Below are 26,453 nucleotides of genomic sequence, written 5' to 3'. Positions count from 1 at the left end.
AGTTGGCCATGGAAAAATTTGTCAAATTTCCATTTGCACCTAACCGGACCTGCAATCATTTCCATTTATTTATTTTCGAGCTCCCGAGCAGAGCAGACCAAAATGGAAGTTTTTGTAGTAACTGCTTATATTTATTTAATTTTTTTAATTTTGGAAATTATTGTTTTCGGCTTGGATTTTTATTTTTTTGAGTAAATTTTTATTTTAAAAAACTCTCCAGATGTAGGAAAAACATTTTCCTGCCTGGGCGGCCTTACTTTAGCACTATTTCGTGTCCTGGCCGCCTTCTCTCCAATGAGGGCTTCGCATTTTGGACATTCTGCTTTCTATTCCCGTGGAATCGAAAGCCCTATGCCCAGAAAGCGAGGCTCCCATTGGAGAGAATGCTGTTAGAGATACGGATTAGTGCGGAAAATGGTAGAAAAACTAATACAAATATATATATAATAATATGCAACTTATATAATAATAAAAATTAAAAAATTAAACATATTTATATATAAAAAATCAAATTTTTATTTTGGAATCTCCGCCTAATATGTGGCTAGCATGTGGCTGAAAAAGCATAAACTTTGCTACCCAAAAGTCAAAGGCCACAGGCGCAACCACACACTCAGTTGTCCTGTGTCAGTGAGTAAACATAAAATACCATCGAAGGACCCTGTCAAACACTTTCGACACTTGCACAGTAATTACTTTCCACATGCCTTGTTTCGGCCAGACAATCAAAAACTTTGGGCTAGCGAAAACAACTTTTTCTAACCCAACAACCTAGCCAAACAAAAAACAAAAATCCATTTAACACAGAAATAATAATTGCGAAAACTTTGCAAAAAAAAAACATTCTCGTGCAGTCCAGTTTCCCGGGTGTTGATTGAATTTAATGCAAACTTTGTTTTCCCAGATTGAATGAATAAAGTTGCAGGGGTTCTGAGCACTTTCTGAGCGCTTTAAGCCTTTATCTGAAAAGTATTTTAAAACATTTATTTTTTTCGAAATGCAGTGCTTCTGGTGAGGGTGATGAATATGCAGATTTTGACATAAAAATCTTCAGCCCAGTGTCTATTTTACATAAACGAATATTCTGTTCACATTTTTCTTTTTAGTTTTTTTCATGATATTTTTTCGAGAAGGATTTTCGGCCCACAGAAATAGGCTATGCTTTTTTTCTTGGAGATTGGTTGAAATTTAAAGGCATATTTTTTATTCTTTAATTTACCATTAAACTCAAAAACACAATACCCACCTAAATTGAAAGCCATTGAAGTCTGAAGTGAGACTATTTAGCAGGGAGTTTAGGTCCTGTCACAGCTAATTGAAACATTTAAACTCAAACAACTGCTCACGGATACTTAGCAAGGATATGGTGGGAACACAGTTGACACGTTGCCAAGAGCTGGTAGCAATCACACTGATAATACATTTTTAATAGACCCTCAACCGTTGTCAGCACTTGTGAGCTGAAATTACACAATCACAGGACGCGAGCGGGCGTAGTCAGGAGCAAGGACTCGCAACCAGATGTTCTGTGTAGGTAAGCTGTTAGCTGTTATCCCGTTTAAAATGTCGACAGGGCTTTCAGGGGGTGTCAAGGGGTGGTAAGAAGGACTTAAATCGAGGACTCTGAAACCCAACCCGCACAGAATGGTTGGGAAGGGTTAACAAGCTGTGAGCTGCGAAACCTAATTGCCTAAATCTATCCCACATGGCCCCCACAAGCTGCCAATTTGTAGGCCGGCTCTTTAATTAGCTGACTAACAGGCTGTCGGCTAATTAATGAAAGCGGCTACATCCACTTCGGTTGCAGCGGAGATTTTTGGGGATTTTTGTCGCCGACATTTGCATATTGTGGCCAAATCAAAGGCAAAGGTACTGCGTGTCCTTCAGGTACTTCATTCGCTGTGCAGTTCTCTTGCATTTTTAATCAATCGCCTCCGCCACCGTAAGTAACCTTCGAGCCTTCAATTCAGACTTCCAATTCAGCCCCAACAGCGAACGCGCGTGGCATGAATAAATTAAAACGATTTCGTGCCACATTTTTCCCAAAGATTTATTACAAAGCGAAACAGCCAGGCACTCGACTACATTGAGAGTCCTGAAGCCCCCTGCTCCTCTTTCTTTTGGCTCCAGCCTGATGATGATGATGATGATATAGATGATTATGGCCCGTCTTCCTTCCTTTCCCGATTTTCGGCTCCTGGCAAAAGATTGTTGCATATCAAATGGCGCCTAAGTGCTGGGCGTGCGCCTCCACACAAATCAAATCAGAATCGAAGGAGCGTCTGCGTGGTGCTTTTCGGCCTTTTTACGGCCCCGACTCCATTTATTTAAATTCAATTTTATATTAGCGGCACTCACTTTCGCCTTTATTACCAATGGAATGGCTTACAAAGTGGATTTGGAGGCGCCAATAAAGCCTCCTGGCAAAGCCGCCCCAGGTCGCAGGACTTGTAGTGGTCGCTCAAGGGCGAATTCTAGTCCGCACCAATCCAAATCCCGTGGGATCCTTTCAGCGTCAAGGCATCCAAGCAGCTGACAAGGAATTAGACCAGTTTTTTTTTTTTGGCCAGTTTTAGATTTCGATTTTTTGTTGCATGTGCCACTCCAACATCGTCAGTGTCAGGACAGCGTGACATTGCCTGTCGAATGCACAGGAATGATAAAAGTGTCCTTGAAACATAGATATAGAAAAATGGGTAGACAGGCAGAAACCGGAGCTGTGTCTCTCTCTCTCTCTCTAAAAGCACTTTCAGTGGCTTTTAGTCCTTTCTGCATATATTCAGGCAATCATCTATTAAATTTCAAGGTAAATCGAATCACCAGGTGGAGCATAAATTATTGACATGCTTTTAGGACAAAGGAGAGCCTTGCAAATTGTTTATGTAATTAATTCCCAGCTTATTAAATATGTTATTGTTATTAATTAATTAAAAGCACAACAAGCGGCAAAATAAATAACGTTCTGTATAACAAACTTTTTTAATTAGAATGCTGAAACAACAGGAGACTGTAGACTGTTTTTGTGGAGCCATCTGGTATGAAGTTTCAAAGCCACCAGGAAATTCTGCTTGGGGTATGCGAAGTCAGATCCCAAAAAAAAAAGAGAACATGGAACTCCAGACCGGCTTTGGACAGCATTTACATTCTTTTAAGTAAGCTTCACATGGAAAATGCATTGCATGTGCTGGACGAGCGGTTACATTTTCCCCACAACCATATTTTCTTTATGGTATTTCGCTTTTATCTTTCCCTCTCGGAGGACGGAAATGACTAACGGCCAGAAAATGTATTTACATTCATGGAGAATGCGCAAAATCCTCTTGACCCTGGAATGCAATGGCTCCGGGCTAACCTTCACATACGTATATCTTACTTTGCATTATTAACATTATTTGGCCCAAATGTCAGACGAGTAAACCATGTCAGCATTTGTGGCTTTCCATACGCATTGGGATAATCAAAGAGCCGCCCGGAGGCCAAACAGATGAAGGCCAGACAGCCGGACTGGCAGACAGACAGCCAGAGTGACAGACGGGTCCGAAGAAAGTGGAAAGTCAAAAAGCCACACATTGGCTTGACCTTATATTTATCTGCAGGTTCGTGACTGCAGGATGAAAGAATAGAAATTGCAGTATCATGGCCTGGAGGGCAAAAGCGAGGAGTCACGCACTTGCTTGAATTTGGTAATGTAGGGATTTGGTATTAGTAATATTCACTTCATTTTGTAAATCTTTTGCTTTGGGCCATATACTCACACCCATTATTTTTATAAAGCTCTTTAAAACCAACCACACCCACATGAAATATTTTCCGTGCACCCTTGATGCTAATAATGCACTGCATACTTTCGGGAGCACCTGCTTGAAAAGTGCTCTTTCACTTTAATTTGAAATAATTACCGCTGAAAGCCAACTATGCTCGGAGTCTGCAATTTATATATGCATGTGTATGTGTGCGGGCTGTGTGTGTGTATGTAAACGTGAGAAAATTTGTTGGCCATGTGCGCGTTATGTTGAAATTAATGAGCCAGCCCATTGCTCTACTTCATTGCCACAACTCGTGGCGACAACAGCCAAGGAAGCTGAGGAGTGCCATTGGGGAGGAGAGATGCGGGGGAGGCGACAAAGGAGTGACAGTAACTGAGGGAGGGGGGTGGTTGGGGCGACGGTGATGAAGTCGCACAGACAAAGCGGAAACAAGCACAACCAGCAGCTTCCGGCCAATGTAAATAAGGCTCTAGCCGAAAACCACTGGCAAAGATATGCATGATTACACATACAGGCAACAGACACATAAGCGGACAAGCAAACACACATGCACAAGCATACACAGTGAGAAAATAAGTGAATTAAGTGCATTATTCCATAAATAATAAACTCTGCAGAGAAATCTAATAAGGACTACATTATAGATTCCAGGAAAAAAGGCTAGTATCTTTATATTTAATTAAGATTCTTTTTCGAGTGAATAAGAGAAAGGATTTCACCCATACATGTGACGTATGCTGCTGGCACATCTGACTGAACCAACTCATTTGCCAAGCAACACAGCCTGATGATACTTTGCGCGACTCGCTACAATTTTCCCGCAACGACATTCCGTATTTATGGCCGAAAGCACATACACACAGCCATAATATAAACACACTGCATGTGTGTGTGTGCGGGAGAGAGGGTATATTAAAGGGAAATGCTGTTGTGTGTTATTAATGGCCTCTTTCTTTTGTCTGTCAAATTGTTAATACTCTCACATTTACGCGCCTGCAATTGGAGTCGCCATTGGCAGGCATTTACCCATCAGTGCCGTTTTGCATTATCCTTGCAGTTCGGTCAACGGCATAATGGGCTTCCTCGTTGTATTTACTCATTTTATACGATGGCTGGAAACGTCCTTTGTGCTGTGTTTAATCCTTTTCCACTTCAGCACATTAAAGGAGCTTAAAATGAAATTCTGTAAATAACGAGGTTTAATTTTTGAATGGAAAGCGATTATCCTTTGAATATGATCTTATCATGAGAGTAATATCTCGCATTAAACTTCCTCTTGAAAATATAGAATTTTACTTAAATTTTAATTCATTGAAACTCCTATTTAAATTAAGTTTAAAGTGTTCTACTGACCCAGACCCATTGAAGTTTTCGTAAAGCTCCAAAAAAGCACACTTAAAACAAGAATAGCTTTGCGTATAATTTTCGTGTTTTTCCACCACGACCTTGAGGGGTTGAAAAGCTTAAATCATTGGGGGGTGGCAACCTTCTGTGGCCTGCTCTCAGCATCCACTGCGCAGATGTTGGAACTGTCAGCCGGCTTTTGGATGCTGCCACATGCCACATGCTACACACCACCGTCCACCACCCATAACAGCACGTCATTCCGGGGGGTCCGCAACAGGATAAAAGAAGGCGCATCCCACTCTCAGTGCTCAGTGGATGTTCCATCCTCACGGAAAGCAGTTGAGCGGCATCTCGGAGCGGAAACCGAAACGATAATAATACAAGATATATAAACAGAAGGGCAAGAGAACTTGCCGCGTAGTGAAAATGTGTTAATTGCCGGATAGCCCGGAGTCAGAGTCCTGCTGGAAAGTGAGAAAACTACGAAATATTACATCGAATAAATGAAATCTGAAACTGCCAACCGAAGCAATCGGAAAATGCGGTCCAGGCGAATTCTGGTCCTGCCGCTGCTGCTCCTGCAATTAATTTGCAACTGTCAGGTGGCCCTTGCCCTTCCCGATATCATTAAGATAGGTGAGTGGCCGAATATGAATGCAATTAGGACATCCTGCCGATGCTCAAGCACAAATATTTGATGGCAAAACAAGAATCATACCAAAGTACGCATCCGTATCGATTTTTTTCACGTCATAATCAAGAGCGCGTTTGCCTGTATGAGTGGCTGTGTGTGTGTGTGTGGTGTGAGTACAAGGTGTATGAGTGTGTGAGTCAATGAGAGCGTGTTTGTCTTTTGTTTGTTTTTATTTGAACACTGCGGGTAGTCCTCCGGCAAAATGGGACAAAATGTTCAAGCCATTACCAATACCTTTGACTAAAACACGACGATGCCGTGCATCCATCTACCTTTAATTTTTCCCCGCAGGTGGCCTCTTTCATCCCTCCGACGACCACCAGGAGCTGGCCTTCCGCCAGGCGGTGGACCGCATCAACGCCGACCGCTCCATCCTGCCCCGTTCTAAGCTGGTGGCCCAAATCGAGCGCATCTCGCCATTCGACAGCTTTCACGCCGGCAAAAGGGGTGAGTATTCCATGCGGTGGACCATTTGGGGGGACACAGGTGACTTGGCCCGATTCCCCAGTGCCCCTGTTCCCATGCCTTGCCCTTCACCTGCCACTCTGTGGAATGCATATTTGATTTCGTCCAAGTTCCCTTACAGCCTCCACCCCCATCATCCGCCTCGCATTGTTTGCAATCTCGTTTGCATCTGATTCGCCCTTTGTTTGTGCTCGCATTTGATTTGCGATTTATGTTATGCTAATTGCTGCCCTGGGATTTGGGGTTATCTCCTGTGTCTCGCTGCGGCTACATGGGAAAGCACATTGTTTATTTATACCCAGTTATTTTTAAGTATTTCGGGGCCAAAAACGCATTCAAATAACCCAAAGATGTGCTTTTTACTTCAGTCTAAGCTAGACGAGGGTATGAGTAGCTTAAGTATCAGGACTCTTATCGTATTAGTTAGTTGTATCCTTTTTCCTATAAACCCTCTTATTAGTCTTTTAATACTGTGTTTTCCGAATGTCTTGTTTCACAATCACTATAACAAACTAAGATCTATAACAATTCCCATCAACATTCCTCTGAAGAAATACTGTCTCCCGAACATATACAATCCTTTAGTTTGTGTATGTGGTAAGGATGATATTTTCCCTGGTGTAGGGTTTGCTTGTTTGAAACTTCAAACTTAATATATCCGAGGTAAGGGAATAGTCCTCCGGCACTTGATAATCGTTAAAAGCTGAAGATGAATCGTAAAGTGTGTAACGTGAGCCAGCCAACTGTCGAATATCCTGTGATAAATGAGACACAAATGACGCTAAAGTTGGGCAGCAGAGCAATGCACATGGCCGAAAAAATACCTTGGAAACCGACATGGGTTGGCCATTGGCCGTAGGGTTGGATGGCCACACGGTTGGATGGTCGGAGAGTCCTGCCAGAATGCACTTCAGCACGGCAGTAACGAGCCTCACCCACACACACGTACGAGCAGTCCTTGCTGTACGTTAACCGCATCACCGGTTACTCAGACCTTCGGGGAGCACCTGCACTTACACGTGCTTAGTGGGTTTGATGAGGCAAAAAGGATGCTGACAGGAGGCAGACAAACCAACCGATGGGGGAAGTAGAAAGGCAGAGGACCGAAAAGGTCCTCCGACAAAATGAAATTATGTCATACTGAAGTGCATTTTAAATATGCGAACGAGGCTAACTGAACATCACAGTTCCAAGCCAGAGCCAAGCATATTACTGCGCTACTTGGGCTCGTTTTTACTTTTTGATCCTTTCAAGTCGCTGCACGAGATTATCTCCCTCGCACAAGCAGATTGTGTGAGCGAATTGGATTGGGATTGGGAATGGGAATAAGATTGGGATTGGGAATGGGGATTGGGAGTGGGATTGGGGGCAGCATGGCAGGCACATTACTTGGAAATCAATTTGCGACTTTTAAGCTCTTTGGGATTTGTGTTTCACTCAATTTGCCATAAGGAAAGGATATCAGAAATGCGGGCCAAAGTTTCGCCATGTGATAGTCCCGCAGATATTTTAGAGCAGTTTATCAAAGACCAACAAACAACCGAATATTACTTTTGTTTGTCTTGCAGTTTGTGGCCTACTGAACATTGGTGTTGCCGCCATTTTTGGGCCCCAATCTTCTCATACCGCCAGTCATGTGCAGAGCATTTGCGATAACATGGAGGTAAGTAGCACCCCGAATGGAAAGGATATGTCTGCCATAAACCCCATTTATTTCGTAAACACACTCGTTGCAGATTCCCCACTTGGAGAATCGCTGGGACTACCGGCTGAGACGCGAGAGCTGTCTGGTGAATCTTTATCCCCACCCTAATACGCTCTCCAAGGTAGGTAGATAGGTGCATCAGCATCCCTGCCCCATCCTCTGCTGCATTGTTGATGTTTCCGCTTGTCTTGGGTCTTAGGCTTACGTTGATATCGTGCGACATTGGGGCTGGAAGACGTTCACCATAATCTACGAGAACAATGACGGCATCGTGCGGCTGCAGGAGCTCCTCAAGGCGCACGGGATGACCCCCTTTCCCATAACAGTGCGCCAGCTAAGCGACAGCGGAGATTACAGGTAAGCCATTTCAAGCGCATCCTGTCGGGATGTAATTTCCCTTGACTATTCACATGCAAATGCTTGCCAATTGAATTGCCCAATAAACTACAGGGGCAGATAAATAAATTCCGTTTGATTTATTCATTTTCACCTACTAGACCGCTCCTGAAGCAGATCAAGAACTCAGCGGAAGCTCACATTGTGCTCGACTGCTCCACGGAGAGGATCCATGAAGTCCTGAAGCAGGCCCAGCAGATTGGCATGATGAGCGACTACCACAGCTACCTGGTCACCTCACTGGATCTGCACACAGTCAACCTGGACGAGTTCCGCTACGGCGGTACCAATATCACCGGCTTCCGTCTCATAAATGACAAGATCGTCTCGGACGTAGTTCGTCAATGGAGCATTGACGAGAAAGGGATGATGCGCTCCGCCAACCTGACCACCGTACGCTCTGAGACAGCACTCATGTACGATGCAGTGCATCTGTTCGCCAAGGCGCTGCACGACCTGGACACCTCGCAGCAGATCGACATCCATCCGATTAGCTGCGATGGTCAGAGCACCTGGCAGCACGGGTTCAGTCTGATCAACTACATGAAGATCGTGGAGATGAAGGGCCTGACGAACGTGATCAAGTTCGACCACCAGGGCTTCCGGACGGACTTCATGCTGGATATCGTTGAACTGACTCCAGCTGGAATCCGGAAAATAGGCAGCTGGAACTCCACGCTGCCCGATGGTATCAACTTTACGCGAACCTTTAGCCAAAAGCAGCAGGAGATTGAGGCGAATCTGAAGAACAAGACCCTGGTCGTTACAACCATATTGGTAGGAATATAATTATTTACTTTATTGAAGAACAAGGATTTACGCTTTTTGGTCCTTGTAGAGTAATCCGTATTGCATGCGAAAGGAGTCTGCTGTACCGCTGAGTGGAAACGATCAGTTTGAAGGATATGCCGTAGATCTTATTCATGAAATCTCCAAGTCCTTGGGCTTCAACTATAAAATCCAGCTGGTACCCGATGGCAGCTATGGTAGTCTCAACAAAATGACAGGGTAAGGACACGTCCTAGGACTTGCCGAATGAAATCTAATCCAAAATTATATCTAATCCCTTAAGTGAATGGAATGGCATGATCCGGGAGCTTTTGGAGCAGCGCGCCGACCTGGCTATAGCGGATCTCACCATCACCTTTGAGAGAGAACAGGCTGTGGACTTCACCACGCCCTTCATGAATCTGGGGGTGTCTATTTTGTATAGAAAGCCCATCAAGCAGCCCCCGAACTTGTTCTCCTTCCTGTCGCCTTTGTCCTTGGACGTCTGGATCTATATGGCTACTGCCTATTTGGGTGTGTCTGTTCTACTCTTCATCTTAGCCAAGTGGGTTATTTCAACTAACAAAATCTTGAATCAAAGTTAAAGTTTTAATTATTTTATAGATTTACGCCTTATGAGTGGCCAGCTTACACAGATGCCCATGGGGAGAAGGTGGAGAGTCAGTTTACTTTGCTAAATTGCATGTGGTTCGCCATAGGATCGTTGATGCAACAAGGATGCGATTTTCTCCCCAAGTGATTTTCCATTTCTATCTTTGCTATTTTCTTTTTATAAATGTGATGTATTATTTTTATAGAGCTCTATCCACCCGCATGGTGGCTGGCATTTGGTGGTTTTTCACCCTGATTATGATATCCTCGTACACTGCCAACCTGGCTGCCTTTTTGACCGTGGAACGCATGGATTCGCCCATCGAAAGTGCCGAGGACTTGGCCAAGCAAACTAGGATCAAATATGGTGCTCTCAAGGGAGGAAGTACAGCAGCTTTTTTCAGGGTAAGAATTCTGAAACAGTATTGTCCAAGACGATGTTTGAAATATTCTTTTCAGGACTCCAAAATATCCACCTACCAGCGAATGTGGTCCTTCATGGAGTCGGCTCGTCCATCGGTTTTTACGGCCAGCAATGGTGAGGGAGTTGAACGGGTGGCCAAGGGAAAAGGTGAGAAAGGCTTTAAGCTAGGAAAACAGTTTTTTTTAAAATTTATTTTCACAGGATCTTATGCTTTTCTGATGGAGTCCACGTCGATTGAGTACGTGACAGAACGAAACTGCGAACTGACGCAGGTAGGCGGAATGCTGGACACCAAGAGCTATGGCATAGCCACTCCGCCAAGTGAGTACTAAAATGGTCCAATTGATGAGTATCAAATGGGATGTCCCACCCACAGATTCGCCTTACCGCACGGCCATCAATAGCGTCATACTTAAGCTCCAAGAAGAAGGCAAGCTGCACATCCTGAAAACCAAGTGGTGGAAAGAAAAGCGCGGCGGTGGAAAGTGTCGTGTGGACACCTCCAAGTCCTCCTCGGCGGCCAACGAACTGGGTCTGGCAAATGTCGGCGGTGTGTTTGTGGTTCTAATGGGCGGCATGGGCGTGGCCTGTGTGATTGCCGTGTGCGAGTTTGTGTGGAAGTCACGCAAGGTCGCCGTGGAGGAGCGCCTTAGTGCAATTCTAAATGAATGAGAAAAGTCGTAAACCCGGGACGAATGGGTCTAAGCAGTAGATAGGTCCCGGGTACGACTCGGTTCGGTCAAATCAAAAATGCAAGTAGTATCGTGAGTCGGGGAAAGTGCAATGAATGGAGAGCCTGGCGGAGCAACATATATCACCAGCAATAGTCGAAAATAGGCAGTTCTCGGTATCCCACGCAGCAATAATGTTTACTGGAGCCACCAATGAATGATAGCACCACATTTTTAGAGGCGATTAAGCCGAAGAGAGCCCAGCTATTAATATACATTGAAGATACATACGAGAGATATGTACATTATATATACAAAATATATATTTATACAGGTTATATGTACTCCCTTTCGTAAGCATACTCGTACTAATCATTAACCTATACACTAATGGAACAACAATGCAAAAACTTGCAACAAATCGAAACGAATCGTATTGCATTTATATTTGAAAGCATTTTTTGGGAATTGACCTATAGGCGTAATTGTAGCTAAATTATATATATACATAAATACACGAAAGCATGCATATATAAACCAGAAGACACGATCGAAAACTCTCTCTTAACCCTAAGGATCAGGACACAATTTACACGCAAATCGAAACCGAAGTTTTCAACGAACTTAGCCAGTAGAACTAACCTAAGTGAGTTGTAATTCTTAGCTTAGAAATACTTACCCTTTTAATTCCCCTTTTTCCCAGCCCTCTAGCTACTGTCCTCCCCTAATATATAAGATTGTAAAATGTAATTACCGCTCATACAGGCAATTCTGACAATTTCATAAAATACTTACAATTAAATAAAACAAGTTAACAAAACCTACCGACTTTCGAGTATCTATTCGGGCATGAACACCTGCGTTCGATTTGACATTTGATGTGGTTTGTGATGTCGACGCCTAACCGCAAACCGTCAATCAGCTTTTCCAGGCTTTTCCACTTTCCCACTTTCTCCGCCATTAAATTTTCATGGGCTCTGCACACGCTTAGGGCTGCAATTCAGAAAGTGGCTGCCTTTAATTGGGTCCTGTGTTATCAGTGCGAGGTAACCTCGTTAGTTGCTGCCATGCGGGCTCCTCAGTCGCCTTTCGGGCATCCTGCCACAATGCGGTCATCCTTTCGCCTCCTTTTACTTTGCGGACTGCAGCTCTGTATCCTGGTTCCCATCGAGGCCAATGACTTTTCCTCTTTTCTCAGCGCCAATGCTTCGTTAGGTAAGTTGTGGCCTTTACATCAGTACAGATTTTTTTCTAGACACTAATCCCTTTTACGGAACACAAAGCCGTCGTGGTGGATCATGAGTACATGACCATGCATGGGCAGAATATAAGGGCCCACTTTGAGAAAATCCTGAGCGACATAATTCGGGAAAATCTTAAAAATGGCGGCATTAACGTTCGATATTTTAGCTGGAACTCAGTGCGCCTCAAAAAGGGTAAGTTTTTAATAAAATCATGAGAGGTTAGTACTTGATAGCTATGGGAAACAGATTTTTTGGCTGCTATCACGGTAACGGATTGCGAAAATACCTGGAATTTTTACAAAAACACTCAGGAGACCTCAGTGCTCCTGATCGCCATCACAGACTCGGATTGCCCTCGACTTCCGCTCAATCGAGCTTTAATGGTACTCTTTGGATTATTATATATTATAAACTCTAGATGGGAATCATATTTAACATCTATTAGATACCTATGGTGGATCATGGCGACGAGTTTCCGCAAATCATACTTGACGCGAAGGTTCAGCAAATTCTTAACTGGAAGACTGCTGTCGTTTTTGTCGACCAGACCATATGTGGGTATCCAAAACCTACACCTTAATATTAATAACACTCTTAATTAAAAACAAATCTAGTGGATGACAACTCCGTGATGGTAAAGTCCATTGTACATGAAAGTACCACCAATCACATCACCCCGATCTCCCTAATCCTCTACAAAATCAACGACTCCCTGAAGGGACAGAAGAAAAGGTCTGCTCTTCGGCAGGCTTTGGCCCAATTCGCTCCTCCCAAGCACGAGCTGAAACAACAGCAGTTTCTGGTTGTTTCCAAATTCCACGATGACATCATCGAGATTGCCGAGACACTGAACATGTTCCATGTGGGCAACCAGTGGATGTTCTTTATTCTGGAGAAGGTACGTCGTGACTTTGATGCCGGCACTGTGACCATAAATTTGGATGAGGGCGCCAATGTCGCGTTCGCGCTCAATAAGACCCTTCCCGATTGCCAGGACACTTTAAACTGCACCATCTCAGAGGTAAGTCTTGCCCTGGTCACGGCCATTTCCAAGATGACAGTGGAGGAGCAGTCGATTTACGGCGAAATCTCTGACGAGGAATGGGAGTCCATTCGCTACACGAAGCAGGAAAAGCAGGCGGAGATCCTGGAGTACATGAAAGTGAGTGGTGCCTTTTTCTTGATGCAATAGTATAGTTTATCTTTTGATTCATCAAGGATTACCTGAAGGCCAATAGCAAGTGTGCAAGTTGTGCCAGATGGCAGATCGAAACAGCCATCACCTGGGGAAAGAGCCAGGAGAATCGCAAGTTTCGCGCAGGTGAGAGGATCATGACAAAATATCCTTAACAATTTATTAAGCCGATGGGGAACAATACTTAGCACCCACACGCGATGCCAAAAACCAAAATTTCGAGTTCATTAACATTGGCTACTGGAGTCCTCTGCTGGGTTTTGTCTGCCAGGAGCTTACCTTTCCCCATATCGACCACCACTTCCGCAACATCACAATGGATGTGGTGACGGTGCATGTGAGTCTTTGAACCAGGAATATAATTTGTATATATTGGTTCAAATCGCTCGTAGAATCCTCCCTGGCAAATTCTTACCAAAGACAGCCATGGAGTTATTTTGGAGCACAAGGGGATTGTCATGGAGCTACTCAAGGAACTAAGTCGTGCCTTGAATTTCAGCTATTACCTACACGAAGCTTCCAACTGGAAGGATGACTATTCTATTACCACAAGCACGAGCTCCAATGAGAGCGTAAGACCATCTGGTTTGGGAGGGATTTCATAATTATTCTCAATATATTTTTCACAGGATGAACTAGCGGGCTCGATGACTTTTCGCATACCATACCGCCTAGTTGAAATGGTGCAAGGCAATCAGTTCTTTATGGCCGCTGTGGCAGCCACTGTGGAGGATCCCGACCACAAGCCCTTCAACTACACCCTTCCGATTAGCGTGCAGAAGTACTCCTTCATCACCCGACAGCCGGACGAGGTGTCCCGGATCTACCTCTTCACGGCTCCCTTCACCACCGAGACCTGGGCGTGTCTCGTGGGCATTATCCTTCTTACAGCACCCATGCTGTATGCCATCAACCGCCTGGCTCCACTGCAGGAGATGCAAATAATTGGCTTGTCAACAGTTAAGAGCTGCTTTTGGTACATCTTTGGAGCTCTACTACAGCAGGGTGGAATGTACCTGCCTCGAGCCGATAGTGGCCGCCTGGTAGTGGGTTTCTGGTGGATCGTAGTGATTGTCCTGGTTACCACCTACTGCGGCAACCTAGTTGCCTTTCTAACCTTCCCCAAATTTCAACCGGGCGTGGACTACCTTAGTCAGCTGCCCCGTCACAAGGAGATTTCGCAGTATGGTCTGCGCAATGGAACCTTTTTCGAGCGCTATGTGCAGACCACGACGCGGGATGACTTCAAGCACTACATGGCACGAGCCCAGATCTATGGCAACTCCCAGGAGGAGAACATAGAGGCGGTGAAGCAAGGGCATCGCATCAACATCGACTGGCGCATTAACTTGCAACTGATTGTGCAGCAGCACTTCGAGCGCGACAAAGAGTGCCGCTTTGCCTTGGGCAAGGAGAGCTTCGTGGACGAGCAGATTGCCATGATAGTTCCGTCCCATAGCGTTCCGTACCTACACCTCATCAATAGCCACATAGACAGGCTGTTCCGCATGGGCTTTATGGAACGCTGGCACCAGATGAACCTGCCTAGTGCCGACAAATGCACTGGCAAGAGCTCCCTGCGGCAGGTGACGAACCACAAGGTGAACATGGACGACATGCAGGGCTGCTTCCTGGTCCTGCTTCTTGGGTTTATGGTAGCATTTGCCATTGGATGCGGCGAGTTCTGGTACCATCATCTCTATGTTCACAAAACCAGCCGCCAGCCACCGAGCAGCGTCTTTACCACTTGAAAATCATTTTACAAAATTAGGGTGTAGTGTTTAATGTTTGAAATTACTTTATGAACATCATTCTGCAATAAAACATAGCGACTGGTTCATCATTCCCCGACTATCAATCTTTACGTGGAATTGGCGTTGGGACCACGACGACGACCGAAGCCCTGGACAACGTTGACGAAGCGGCGGTTGTACTGAATCCTGCGCTTGGCGCGTCCAGTCTTCTTCTTCTTCTTCTCCTGCTTCTCCACCTTGGGGGTCTGACCCTTGACCTTACCAGCACGAGCGAGGGAACCGTGCACTTTACCACCAAGCATGGGAATGTTGATGTCCAACTCGAAGGAGCTGAGTGCGGTCACAGGTGTCTCGTTGGCCAGGGTGGTACCCTCGCAGGCGAGGCTGAACTCCTCGCTGTTGAAGCCATGCAACTCGGCGAATTGGTTCTAATAGGAAAAGAAAACAATTAGTAAATTATTCAGCTCTAGCCACTTAAGCAGTTTTAGCGAGTTGGAGGTTAGGGACGCCCCGTTTGTTGTCACCACCACTCCTACAGGCACTTACCTTAACACCGGCAATGGTGGCATCCTGGGACACCTCCAGGGCCTGAATGGTCTCTAAGCCACGTACGAAAAGCTGCATGTTGATTCGCTCTGCAAGTAAACCGTGCAATTTTTTTTCATTAGTTATCATTCTCAGGCAGCTGGAAACACGTGTGTCAATACAGTCACTCATTTCGGGCTGATTTGCCACCTGGCAACTGGCATTTTATGCCAGGCTCCCTCAGGAGTCACTCGGACACTCGTTTTTAACATATTTATCATAAATTTTGTTTATTTTTATAGTTTTTTAGCCAAAAATCGCGGGCCTACCTTGTCACTAGATGTGCGGATCGTCGAAAAAGAAAGATGGCCGAAGCAGGGTTGCAAAACTATCGGTACGTTAGGGTTGCCAAATGTACTGCCTTTTTCACCCTAACATCAAATCCGTTTTATTTTGTTTATTTTTGTTTTTCATGTCCAAGTTAAAATATTTTAAATGTAAGTAATTTTTTTATTAGTTAAATTTAAATAATAAACTCATTTAGTACATTCTATCGATATTTTGTATGCCCCTGGTGCTGCCAACCTACGTGATTCAAAAGTGTGGTGTTGCCGGACATATTTAGTTTTGGAGACCCTGCGCGGGAATTCAAACTAAAAATTCGATATTAAAAATTAAAAAAAAAAATTTAAAACTTATATATTAAAAAGGAATGTAAATATGGAAAAAAAGACCTTCGCCCAAGGACCATTAATGGATAGAATGGAACAAGTTAATTATAAGACTCTATCAAAACTAAGTAAGCTATCATGAAAATACATTAAAAACTAGCTGTTGTGTTATAAATTATAATTTTTAAAAAAATATTATATTGTTAGACTAAATAAAACCTTAAAAAATATAAAATTTTTCAATAAAAAAATAAAATTAAGTAACCTTGTTCATTCATTGGATTGAAATCGTTGCCCTTGAGCCCTAGACCACAAAAGACCAGTCTGGCTGACGCCCAGCTAAGCTCGGACACCCCGATTACCTCAATCTACGCAAAAATGGGAATTACGTTAAGCCCGGAGCCACTAGTCCGCCCGCGCCTGTCTTGACCCAGTTTTGAATGTATCATTTCTAAGGACTCTCGCATTGAAATACAACTGCAAAATGTGCTTGCGCCTGCGCTTGTCCTTTGTTTGATCCGCAGAAAGGACTCGAAAAACAGAGCTCGGCATACAAGGGCTGTGTGTTATTCTACGCCATTAGAATAAATATTGCCGCATTGTTTGACAAACAGGACTAGATTAGTAACATAAACATTCTCTCAATGAATGCAAATCATAAGCCGATTTAACAAATTTGCACGAATTATCCGCAACTAATGAGTGTGGCTTAGATTGTTCGCCCATATCCTTCGAATGCCTGGATATTAATGTGAAACTCTTCAGTTTATTTTGGAAAATTTTAAAAGTGCCCTGTAAATGTATTGCTTGTCTCGTGTGGAATATCCCTTACCGATTAAAACAGATGCGACATATAATGCGTCCCCTCCAATATCCTTAACCCTTTATTACCAGCTCTCGATGTCCATTTTAGATAGCCGAATGGCGCATACGATCCTCTTTTCCTGTTGTCCACTTTGATCCAAATCCTAAGGCTATTCCCTACTCATATGATCGGATTAGTTTGGGATTAGGTTCAGACATCTCGTGGATTTGCGTAAACTCATTTGGCAGTCCTTGTGGAGAGCAGACCTCGTAAGACTTGGAAAACGCATCGGAAACTATTTTTCCCCACCTCCTTAGCCGCTTCGGAAAATGTTCTTTTGCTTGCTTTTCCTGAGCAGGAACTGATGCCGCTTTGTAATCTGATATTTTGCATGTTTACAAACAATGGCAGCGGAAAAACAAATTAATCTTGACCATAAAAACAACGACGGTAACAATTGCAAAATCGGCTTATCCTGCCCCTCGTCTCCCTTTTCAGTGTTTGCCGTTTTTCCGGCACGCGAATTTTCTCATTTTCATTCACCTTTATATCTTTTGGAAAAATTTTCCCATATGGGTTAGATTTTTGGCCACACACTTATCATATCTAGGGATGCGGTAGCGTTTGATCCCATTTGGGAAGTATAATTTTGGGAATGCCATGAGAGTCAGCTAGTTTCCGCTTTACAATTATTAAATATTAAATTACTCATATGCCATATCCATATGTTAGGCATGTCAGGTGAAATTGATATGAGGCTTACATTAGAGTAGCAAGTTGAATTTATTTATCAAGCAGAACAAGACAGCAATAAAAACTCAAATGAATAAAATTACTATTCTTTAAGTCATTTACGATTAAAGTTTATAAGAAATTTAAATACGTTAAATAAAATTTAAAATCTCTTAAACAAAATTTGATCAACAAAGTATGTTTCTTTGCAATCAATAACTTGATTTTAGTCAAATCAAACCGACATAATCGAAAATTATTCAATATTTTCTTGCCGACATTTAAAAAATTAACGAAACAACAACATTAAAATATAAATAAAATTATTCCTTGATGGCGGTATGCAATACAAACTATGTATTTCATTGAACATTTCACCAAATACACGTATGTACGTTCCATTTTTGGTCAAAAAATTAAAAAAAAAATATCAATTTCCCAAATAAAATCTTTCATTGTTTTTCAGTATAAAATTTAAATTTGTTTTATTTGATTTTAGTTTAAGACTACATTAAAATAATTAAAACTATATTCTATTTACAAGAAGACACTTTTGTAATCGATTAACAGCCATTTTGGAACTCGGCTCCACAGCCCCTCCTAAACTATAATGATATTTTCCGGTTCCGGACTGGAGGCGTTCGAGGAGAAGGTGGAGTCACAGCTCTCGTCCTTTTCCCGCTTCTCTCGCCGCTCTCGGGCTCTTCTGTTTTGGAACCAGATCTTCACCCGAGTATTGGTCAGTTCTAGGGATTCAGCTAGCTTGTTGGCGTCTTCTGCGCTGAGGTAGTTGGACTCCTTGTAGGCCCTTTCCAGCGCCTGCAGTTGGGCAGGCGTGAAAGGGATACGGGGCAGGCGTCCGGGAGTCCTTTTGGCGGGTCCATTCTGGCGGAGGGCTCGGGGCAGCTTGGGCGGATGATAGCGGGTGTACTGCAGCCAGTCGTAGAGGGGCATCTGGCCGTCTTCCGGGGCCGAAGGAGGAGATGCCCGAGCTTTTACTTCTCTGGCGGATTGAAAGGCGTACGGGTGGAAGGGCAGACTGCCTCCTAGGCGATGCAGGACTCCTAAGGAAGCATTGGTTCCCACATATCTATCGCCGGCTCGGTTCAAAATATAGTCGATGCTGAAGTCACTCATCCTAGCGATCCTTTCGTTGAGCTGGTCAAAGTGCTACTGCTGAGTTTGTTGCGCATCCCCTGGCTATTTATGTCAGGACAACACAATGCCCGAGCCGCCATTTGCATCTGAGGAGTACACGACTGTCTGTCCTTGTCTCGCAGGACGAGGCCGGCCCAATCCCAGTACAAATCGCCTTCGGAAGCAGCGAGGCGTTTAATAGGCGTTTCCCAGCATTCAACATATCTGGCAGCCAGCCAGGTAGGCCCAGAGCCCTGTCCTCTTTTTTACCCTTATCAGCTTCCAGATTATAACCGCAAAGGCAATAAAAAGTATACAACCGAGCTAAAACTGAATGAACTGATTGCCTCTGATTACCCATTAAGTGGTAATAGCTTCTGTTTATGGTTGGTTCCTCAATTCTCTTACCATAAAATTGGGTCAATTAGTTAGGCCATATAATTAAATAGGGAAATTTATTTTTAATTTTGTTAAAACAAAGAAACCATTAGGTAAATAACTTACAATAAAAATTATACATTGTCTGGCCTACTTCAAGATAGCTTCCAATGGAATTCATTCAATTTAATAAAGTCTATCTTTTAATTCTACAATCTTTGTAATATGTTTCCGTTGTCGAGGGCCATACTTCGACATTATCGAAAGACTCCGATTTGTTACATTTTTACCCTGTCCCCGATGAACTCATCCGCTGCCATGTTTTCGGGCACATCCTATCAGATCCATGCCCAGCAACCATCCCCTTTTCAACCATTCCATGTTAAAACAAGTTAAGCTTGATAAATTTTGATGCGCGTATATTTTGATTGATTCGTAAATTAGTTTTCACAACAGTTTCCATTCACAAAACATGTTTTGTGGCCACCCTTGCGGCTTCGTAAAGTATCAATTTCATTGTTAATTTCAAATAATCATTGGATAGCCGGCATATGGCAAGTACTTATAAAATAGAGAAGCGTACTGAAGTGGTCGGAGATCTGTTCATGGCATGGCGTACGAGTCTATAAATATACAATTGTGTCACTTTATGCTTAAACTGAGTTCTCAACTAGCTTGTTTGATTGTTATAATGATAAATAGGGTTTGATACCCAACTCTTTAGATCTACTCGTTAAGACTACTTAGACAAATGCAGTATAACCTGTCAATTTTATTTTCCACGCACTTGGCAGTTTTTTCGTAGGAGTTTACGCGACTAATGGAGGGCATCTCCACCTTCACGGTTTCGGTGGCATTGTTGAAGGAAACAGTGGCCTCGAAGTCAGCACCTCCCTGTTTCACCTTAAATTTGGTTCGATAGACCCCAACTTCGAAAGAAGGCGACTTTTCATGGTAGTTCTTATCCAGGTCTATTTTCATCTCAGTCCTGTGGATGTATTTAAGTGTAAGGTTCGCACAAATGCCAGTGAGATTCCGTTCCTCCAGATAGCCATTTATATTGCGGATAACCAGGGGAGCAATCCGCTCAGTCCACTTGGCTGATACTGTCTTGAATGGAACGCAGGTGCAGTAGTGCTCCGGAATGCCGGCATCCTCGCAGGTCCGCTCCGCATCCGCCACCTCGAAAAGCGAGTGGCATTTTGGGCAACTGGGGGACCTGGGCCATTTTGGCGTATTCTTGGGATTGCCCAGATCGATGAGATGCACCAGGGTGTTGTACAGGTCGTAGTTGGAGGTGAGCCGACGCTGATTTTGCTGCAGAGCTCGTGTGTATTCAGGGTAGTGAGCTCGGAACCATGGGGGCAAGTAGATAAACATCGTGGGTAGACGATTCTCCAGGAAACCACTGGATAAGCCCACTAACTGGCCATATCGATTCCCATGATCGGAGAGAAATATCACAATGCTTTGCTCGTAAACTCCATCGGCTTCAAAATCCAAAAGATACTGCAGCACGAAGTCCTCCATCTTGGAGGGCATCTGGTAGTGGTCGTGACTAAAGCTATTCGTCCAGAAGAGCCCCCAAATGGGTCTCTCGTCTACATACCGTCGCACGAATTCGGAACCGAAATCGTAAATATAGCTACTGGTGATCCTTCGACCTATACAGTATTTCATTGTACACTCAGGACACTTCCATTGGGGCAGTAATGCCTCGAAGGCCTTTTGGCTGGGTCGTTGATAATAGTCAGTGGGTTGCTCCACAAAACCAGGTTTTATGTAGTTAAAGGTACTCATGCCTGGCTCATCCTCTGCGAAGGCCGTTAGGTAGCCCGCCTCCTGAAACAGTTTCCACACGAAGGGATAACGATCCATGCAACCCCTTACTTTGAAATCACAAATATCGTCCCTAACGGAGTCCAGACTATGGCCAGTCAAAATGGCCAGCAGATTTGGATAGGTGTTGTCGCCAATCTAGTAATTAATTTATTATATTATTCAACCTCAAATTAGGAAACAATTTTCTTAATCCAGAACCATACCTTGTTGTATCCTTGCATTTCGTACCAGCCCTTGCGAGTAAGAAAATTGTAAACCTTGGGCATGGTGCGTCTCAGATTAATCCTGGAAAGATTATCAATGCCAAACATGATGACACTCGGCTTGCGTCGCGCCGGATCTTCCGAGGATTGGTTCTTGGAAGAGTGTTCTGCGTATTGGATGAGTGTAAAGCCATCCGCCTGCAGGATATGCGAGTCATTTCCCAAGCGGTGGCAGGTCGACACAAGTCCCTGAACATGCCGCGGAACCACATAGTCCTGCGAGAAGTACTTAGCTTCTAAACTATGGATAAAAAACCGAGTTAATTAGATTAAAATTTTAAACTTTTTGAAACTCACACATCGTAGCCATCACGATATGAATTTCGAATCACCTCCTGGTAAAAGCAGTTATATTCTATACTACTCGAATTAAGAATCTGGGCGGCCAAGGTTTCATTGATATGCAGGACATAGTGCCTGCTGACTTTATTGTAAACCGGGGTAACTAAGCCGGAATCATTTGAACAGGACTCAAACACAAGTGGTTTGTAGATCGCAGAGACTTCAGCGTCGAAAGGGTCCACATAGGGTATCTTGCACTTGCTGCTCTCAACAAAATATAGTGACGAAGCCGAATCCACAAGATCTTTTTTCTCTTCAATCAATTTACTATGCAAATTGATACGAGTAGTATTTTCTGTTAGATCCTTTTCAAGTTCACTGTTTTTAGTCCCGTAATCCGGTAAATTGTAATTTGGCAGGACGGATATAATAATCAAGACAAAAAAACAAAAACCAACACATTTGTAAGCAAAAACCGGGGACAGCATGTTCTAAAGCTAACGAAACTTAAATACCAACTGAGGAAGAGCAGACAATGTTCTGCTTTTAAGACCTCCCAAACTGAAATACTTGAACATTTATTGTAGTTTTTTATCAGAGATTTATGACAAAAACAAAAAATTAAAGGCTTGTCAACTTTTCACGGGCAAGCACCTCAACAATCCATATCTTTTAGGCTTCGTTGTCAAGTCGTTTTTTTAGCTTTAAAGGAAATACAATGAAGTATCCGATTTTCGATTGAGTAAATTGTTATTGATAGAGGTAATGCTCATAGAATACTTTTAGCAAGAAGTAATGTCCGATGTTTCATAAAATAGAATTCTAACATGTAATAATAATTAGTTCTCGCTTAGTGATAACTTTCTGAGGAAATATAAACATTATATCATTTAGAACTCGGTGCAAAGTATATCGGACGAACCTCCTGATATAAAGGGGGTTACCAGAAGTGTTTGAGCACTGAAAGAAGTGTTTAACCCCTTTATAACCCCCTTTATAAGCAAACCTGATATACTTCCAAGGAACTAATAAAACTTGATTGTAGAATTTTGTTAAGTTTTTTTGTATTTACTAATCAAAACAAACGCTTTGGTTTTATAAAAGGCATTTTATTTGCTCGCACTGTGCGCACTTTTCTAGCGTATCTTAATTATACGAATTTTTATAGATTAATAAGTTTAAAACTGAAGAGTGAAAGTTTTGCGATAAGATAGTTGTTTTACAATCTGGTACTTGAACAACATAGAAACATATTTATATGAGATTAGACCAATTTATGGGATTCTTTGCCCATCTCAGCTGGAGCAATCAGCCGAGAATCTGCCAATTGTCGTGTAATTGTTAACTAATTTTCCATTGACACAATCACCGGGCCGCAATTATCTCTGCGGAAGTGGAAGTGGTTGCCAGCAACCAGTTATCCGGAACAAAGATGGTCCCTAGTGATAGGGAACAATGGCCACGAGATCCGATAGATACAATTAGAGTACTTATTCTTGCGGTTAAAATGCTAGGCTCAGCAGATGCAGAATTTCTTGGCTTCTTTAACCGAAGTGCATTGCGATTGACTGGCATACGATTCCAACCGACTTATGCTAGGCACTGAGACTGACACATTTTTGGTGTCGGCGTCCCAATCCGCCGTAGCCTCGAAGAAGGCGCCACCCGGACTCGTATAAAACTGTACTAGATAGGAACTTGAATTGCTCCTGCGCTGCACTGAAGACACATATTTTAGCTTGAGCTTCTGGCACTTTTTGGCTCCTTTCTTCTCCGCCAAGAATCCATTGATGGCCTGTACTAGTTGTTGGGCTATGCTTTTGGCTGTGGCATCCGTTTTCGAAACGGGCTTAAAGCTATCACAGCCGCACCAATGATCTTCGATTCCGGCCTGGTGGCAACTCCGGGACCAATCCACCTCTTCGAAGATACTGTGGCAGCTGGGACAGCTGTTGGGGCGAGGAAGTTTCTCAGGCTCCTTGTCCAGCTCCAGGATGTGTCTAAAAGTAGCGTAGATATCGTACGGAGAGGTGAGGCGATTTCGGTTTACTTCCAAGCTCTTCACAAAGTGCGGATACTTCTCGCGAATCCATCGGGGTAGTCGGATAAACATAAACGGTAGGCGCTCTTCCAGGAAGCCGCTACTCAATCTTCTCAAGGGTCCAAACCTGCTGCCGTGGTCACTAAAGAATATAACGATGGTGTTATCCATCACACCATTTCTGTCCAATGTCCTCATGTAAGTCACCATGCGGGCGTCCATTGAGGATGGCAGGGCGAAGTTGTTGTGGCTGAATGTATTTGTCCAGAACATTCCGAAAAAGGTGCGGTTCCGGTTGACCCTGGTGAACTCCACCGCTAAATCGTAGACGTACTCGGAGGCCAGCCTTCGTCCCAGGCAGTGCGGCATTCCACTGTCATAGGTCGCGTTCAGCTCCTTCTCCACTGCCAAGACTAGTGGCCGGGCATAGACATCCGTCGGCGGAACGCGAAAGCCCTTTATCAGGTAATCAAAAGTGGAGAAGGGGCCCCAGTCCTCGGCAAATGCTGTCGTATAACCCTTGTCCTTAAAGTCCTTCCAAATGAACGGACAGGCGTCCAAGCCACCCACCTCGTCCGGCCGGCAGCTGGAAATGGCGTAGGACTTGTTGAACCCTGTTAGCACTGCCATCAAATTGGGAAAGGTGTTATCGCCCATCTAAAATTAATTTTAAGCTATTTGATTAGTATTATATTAGTTATAAGAATATAAATAAAGCAAGAAAACTATATAATAAATAATATACATATGTACTAGTGCTTTATACTATCGCTTGTTAGCATATCAACGCTTGTTTTGGATTTGGCTTGAAATCTTAAACGAGCAGTAGAAGCGAAATAAAGTTCGACCTTGAACTGTGGATTCTTTGAAATCCTACCTTATTGTAACCCTGCATTTCAAACCAGTGCTGGGCGCCCAAATACTCGTACAACTGGGGCATGGTCAACTGGAGGTTAATCCGGGACACGGAATCGATGCCAAGCAGCAGGACACTCGGTCTTCGAGGCTCAGTCTTTGTAGAATCATTTCGAGGATGCACAAATGCGAAGGCATCTGTTTGCGACACCTTAAGGTCCTTCGGCCGACGGCATTCGGTGATCATGGCTTCCACATGCCGTGGCACTACAAACCCGTGCTCGAATTTAATGCACGGATGAAGCCTGCAAGGACATTCACGGTAATTGGTTATCTCTGGATGATGTTTTGTCATCTTACGTGTAGTGCTTGTCGGCTTGGGTCCTCTTTCCTGCCCGAAGGATCTGCTTATAGCAGCACGAGGCGCCTCTCTCGTTCTTGTTCAGGCTAAAGGTGCTGTCCGTCTCGTTGAAGCTTACTGTGATCATGTCAGGACTATGGTCGCACACAGTATAATGTTTTTTGTCGTAGATCTTCATGATATTTTTGGCAAATGGATCCGGTTGGAACATTTTACACTGAGGGCTGTTAACAAAATATTTTACGTGCGTTTCCGTTTCCAATGGATAACTAGAATTGAGAGAGTCTTCCTGTAGATCGTTTTCCAAATAACTCTCAATATTTGGCTCAGTCTGGTTTTGGTCAATATGGGGCTCAGCCCCATTACTGCCATTAAAATCGGGAGTTCGCGTAAATTCATCTGGTATGTATTTCATATAATTCACATTACTTTCCTCCGCTTGAAGGTCTACGGAGCTATCGTTTCCTTTTTCGATAAGGCCACTCAAATTATACTGTACAATAGTCCGGTCACTATTTTCAAATACAATATCTGAATTATTTAGATAACTTCCTAAATACTCTTGCATAATTTTTTCCCGTTGGAGATCTGATTCTTCCTCAAAAGTTGTTGGAAAACTGAGCGTAGTGCTCTCAAGCCTATCCTTGGCAGAATCCCATGCATAAAACACTATTGTTAATATTATAAGAAAACACAGAACAAATTTCACTATCAGATGAAGAAAATTATTATTATTTTCCTCCTCGATTCGACAATCGTCCACAGGAATTAAATGATATTTAGTTTTCGACATGATAAAACGTCTTATTTTATAATTTCCGTTCCGTAAGTATGAGGGCAAGTGCAGCCCCTATATGTCCGTTCTATGCACGATTCTATTTACAACTGATTCCCGAGTCCAATATCAATGGGTATTATCAAACAAAAAGCGGCTACCCCCGACGTTTTACATTTAAGGGGTTATAAGCACTTAGAACTTTAAAAAATCAAGTGGTTATTTTTTGTTGTATAATTATGTGCATATACAAATTAATATGCTTTTAAAGTTATCTTCATCATTTTATATATAAAGAGATAGAGAAAAACGAGGGTTTATCAAAGTTTCTGATCTCGATATCTCGAAAACAAATAGAACATATAGGAATTCATATAGAAATATTATTGCTTTTTAGAGGCGTGCTTCGACGTATAACCCCTTAATCAGAGAACCCGTCATTTCCGAACAGTAACTACTCATTTTAATGGCAAGTCCGGCCAGCAAGCTCTTTAAAAGCTTTATTTCAATTAAGATAAACAAAAAGCTATAAAGAATGATGAATGGTACACATTTAACGATTTTTTAATATTCTAAATATTTAACAATGGAATGCTGAGGTATATTCTGTTTGCAGAAGATTTGTAACAATTAGAGTAAAGAAATTTAGATAAAGCTCCCAAACACGTTGTTTTCTTTAGAATTTTTTTATTTCTTTGTACAATAAAATAAAATTCTAAAATTAATTTTTCATGGCAGTTTTTA

At 43.2% G+C, this 26,453-nt stretch overlaps 6 protein-coding genes across 6 annotated transcripts; 2 read left to right on the top strand and 4 right to left on the bottom strand.

Annotated features, from left to right (window-relative positions):
* Window positions 1-5,344: 5,344 nt before the first annotated feature.
* Window positions 5,345-11,677, top strand: LOC6499798 (glutamate receptor ionotropic, kainate 2). Its single transcript, XM_001953857.4, has 13 exons — window positions 5,345-5,750; window positions 6,100-6,255; window positions 7,842-7,936; window positions 8,010-8,099; window positions 8,178-8,335; window positions 8,476-9,151; window positions 9,213-9,382; window positions 9,447-9,707; window positions 9,767-9,898; window positions 9,961-10,159; window positions 10,214-10,325; window positions 10,380-10,499; window positions 10,555-11,677. The coding sequence occupies exons 1-13, from the start codon at window positions 5,618-5,620 to the stop codon at window positions 10,848-10,850; spliced, it is 2,598 nt and encodes an 865-aa protein (XP_001953893.2). The 5' UTR covers window positions 5,345-5,617; the 3' UTR covers window positions 10,851-11,677.
* Window positions 11,678-11,902: 225 nt separating this feature from the next.
* LOC6499799 (ionotropic receptor 93a) lies at window positions 11,903-15,150 on the top strand. The gene is made up of 9 exons (XM_032456339.2): window positions 11,903-12,064; window positions 12,133-12,285; window positions 12,340-12,476; window positions 12,539-12,647; window positions 12,708-13,255; window positions 13,312-13,414; window positions 13,477-13,625; window positions 13,681-13,860; window positions 13,918-15,150. The coding sequence occupies exons 1-9, from the start codon at window positions 11,917-11,919 to the stop codon at window positions 15,037-15,039; spliced, it is 2,649 nt and encodes an 882-aa protein (XP_032312230.1). The 5' UTR covers window positions 11,903-11,916; the 3' UTR covers window positions 15,040-15,150.
* LOC6500774 lies at window positions 15,056-16,044 on the bottom strand. The gene is made up of 3 exons (XM_001953854.4): window positions 15,897-16,044; window positions 15,589-15,677; window positions 15,056-15,470 (listed from the first exon to the last, which is right to left on the bottom strand). The coding sequence occupies exons 2-3, from the start codon at window positions 15,664-15,666 to the stop codon at window positions 15,150-15,152; spliced, it is 399 nt and encodes a 132-aa protein (XP_001953890.1). The 5' UTR covers window positions 15,667-15,677; window positions 15,897-16,044; the 3' UTR covers window positions 15,056-15,149.
* Window positions 16,045-18,314: 2,270 nt separating this feature from the next.
* LOC6500773 (homeobox protein MSX-1) lies at window positions 18,315-18,977 on the bottom strand. The gene has a single exon (XM_001953853.2). The coding sequence runs from the start codon at window positions 18,910-18,912 to the stop codon at window positions 18,376-18,378; it is 537 nt and encodes a 178-aa protein (XP_001953889.1). The 5' UTR covers window positions 18,913-18,977; the 3' UTR covers window positions 18,315-18,375.
* A 715-nt stretch (window positions 18,978-19,692) lies between these two features.
* LOC6500772 lies at window positions 19,693-22,637 on the bottom strand. Its single transcript, XM_001953852.4, has 3 exons — window positions 21,693-22,637; window positions 21,336-21,636; window positions 19,693-21,267 (listed from the first exon to the last, which is right to left on the bottom strand). The coding sequence occupies exons 1-3, from the start codon at window positions 22,163-22,165 to the stop codon at window positions 20,017-20,019; spliced, it is 2,025 nt and encodes a 674-aa protein (XP_001953888.1). The 5' UTR covers window positions 22,166-22,637; the 3' UTR covers window positions 19,693-20,016.
* A 128-nt stretch (window positions 22,638-22,765) lies between these two features.
* On the bottom strand, window positions 22,766-25,826 carry LOC6500771. The gene is made up of 3 exons (XM_032452166.2): window positions 24,934-25,826; window positions 24,596-24,878; window positions 22,766-24,375 (listed from the first exon to the last, which is right to left on the bottom strand). The coding sequence occupies exons 1-3, from the start codon at window positions 25,725-25,727 to the stop codon at window positions 23,194-23,196; spliced, it is 2,259 nt and encodes a 752-aa protein (XP_032308057.1). The 5' UTR covers window positions 25,728-25,826; the 3' UTR covers window positions 22,766-23,193.
* Window positions 25,827-26,453: the final 627 nt, after the last annotated feature.

The sequence above is a fragment of the Drosophila ananassae genome, chromosome 2L (assembly GCF_017639315.1).
Source record: "Drosophila ananassae strain 14024-0371.13 chromosome 2L, ASM1763931v2, whole genome shotgun sequence".
NCBI lineage: Eukaryota > Metazoa > Arthropoda > Insecta > Diptera > Drosophilidae > Drosophila > Drosophila ananassae.
This window is presented reverse-complemented; position numbering and strand designations above follow the sequence as displayed.

Excerpts from the sequence above, each read along its gene's own strand:
- LOC6499799 (XM_032456339.2), top strand. The coding sequence starts at position 11,917 with ATGCGGGCTCCTCAGTCGCCTTTCGGGCATCCTGCCACAATGCGGTCA. Across the intron at positions 13,626-13,680 it reads TGGATGTGGTGACGGTGCAT|AATCCTCCCTGGCAAATTCT; the intron begins GTGAGTCTTTGA and ends AATCGCTCGTAG. Across the intron at positions 13,861-13,917 it reads GCACGAGCTCCAATGAGAGC|GATGAACTAGCGGGCTCGAT; the intron begins GTAAGACCATCT and ends TATTTTTCACAG.
- LOC6500771 (XM_032452166.2), bottom strand. The coding sequence starts at position 25,727 with ATGTCGAAAACTAAATATCATTTAATTCCTGTGGACGATTGTCGAATC. Across the intron at positions 24,879-24,933 it reads CAAGCCGACAAGCACTACAC|GCTTCATCCGTGCATTAAAT; the intron begins GTAAGATGACAA and ends ATGTCCTTGCAG. Across the intron at positions 24,376-24,595 it reads AAATGCAGGGTTACAATAAG|ATGGGCGATAACACCTTTCC; the intron begins GTAGGATTTCAA and ends AATTAATTTTAG.
- LOC6500774 (XM_001953854.4), bottom strand. The coding sequence starts at position 15,666 with ATGCAGCTTTTCGTACGTGGCTTAGAGACCATTCAGGCCCTGGAGGTG. Across the intron at positions 15,471-15,588 it reads CCACCATTGCCGGTGTTAAG|AACCAATTCGCCGAGTTGCA; the intron begins GTAAGTGCCTGT and ends TTTTCCTATTAG.
- LOC6500773 (XM_001953853.2), bottom strand. The coding sequence starts at position 18,912 with ATGAGTGACTTCAGCATCGACTATATTTTGAACCGAGCCGGCGATAGA.
- LOC6500772 (XM_001953852.4), bottom strand. The coding sequence starts at position 22,165 with ATGCTGTCCCCGGTTTTTGCTTACAAATGTGTTGGTTTTTGTTTTTTT. Across the intron at positions 21,637-21,692 it reads TATCGTGATGGCTACGATGT|TTTAGAAGCTAAGTACTTCT; the intron begins GTGAGTTTCAAA and ends TTTTATCCATAG. Across the intron at positions 21,268-21,335 it reads AAATGCAAGGATACAACAAG|ATTGGCGACAACACCTATCC; the intron begins GTATGGTTCTGG and ends ATTAATTACTAG.
- LOC6499798 (XM_001953857.4), top strand. The coding sequence starts at position 5,618 with ATGAAATCTGAAACTGCCAACCGAAGCAATCGGAAAATGCGGTCCAGG. Across the intron at positions 8,100-8,177 it reads ACCCTAATACGCTCTCCAAG|GCTTACGTTGATATCGTGCG; the intron begins GTAGGTAGATAG and ends CTTGGGTCTTAG. Across the intron at positions 9,152-9,212 it reads TGGTCGTTACAACCATATTG|AGTAATCCGTATTGCATGCG; the intron begins GTAGGAATATAA and ends TGGTCCTTGTAG.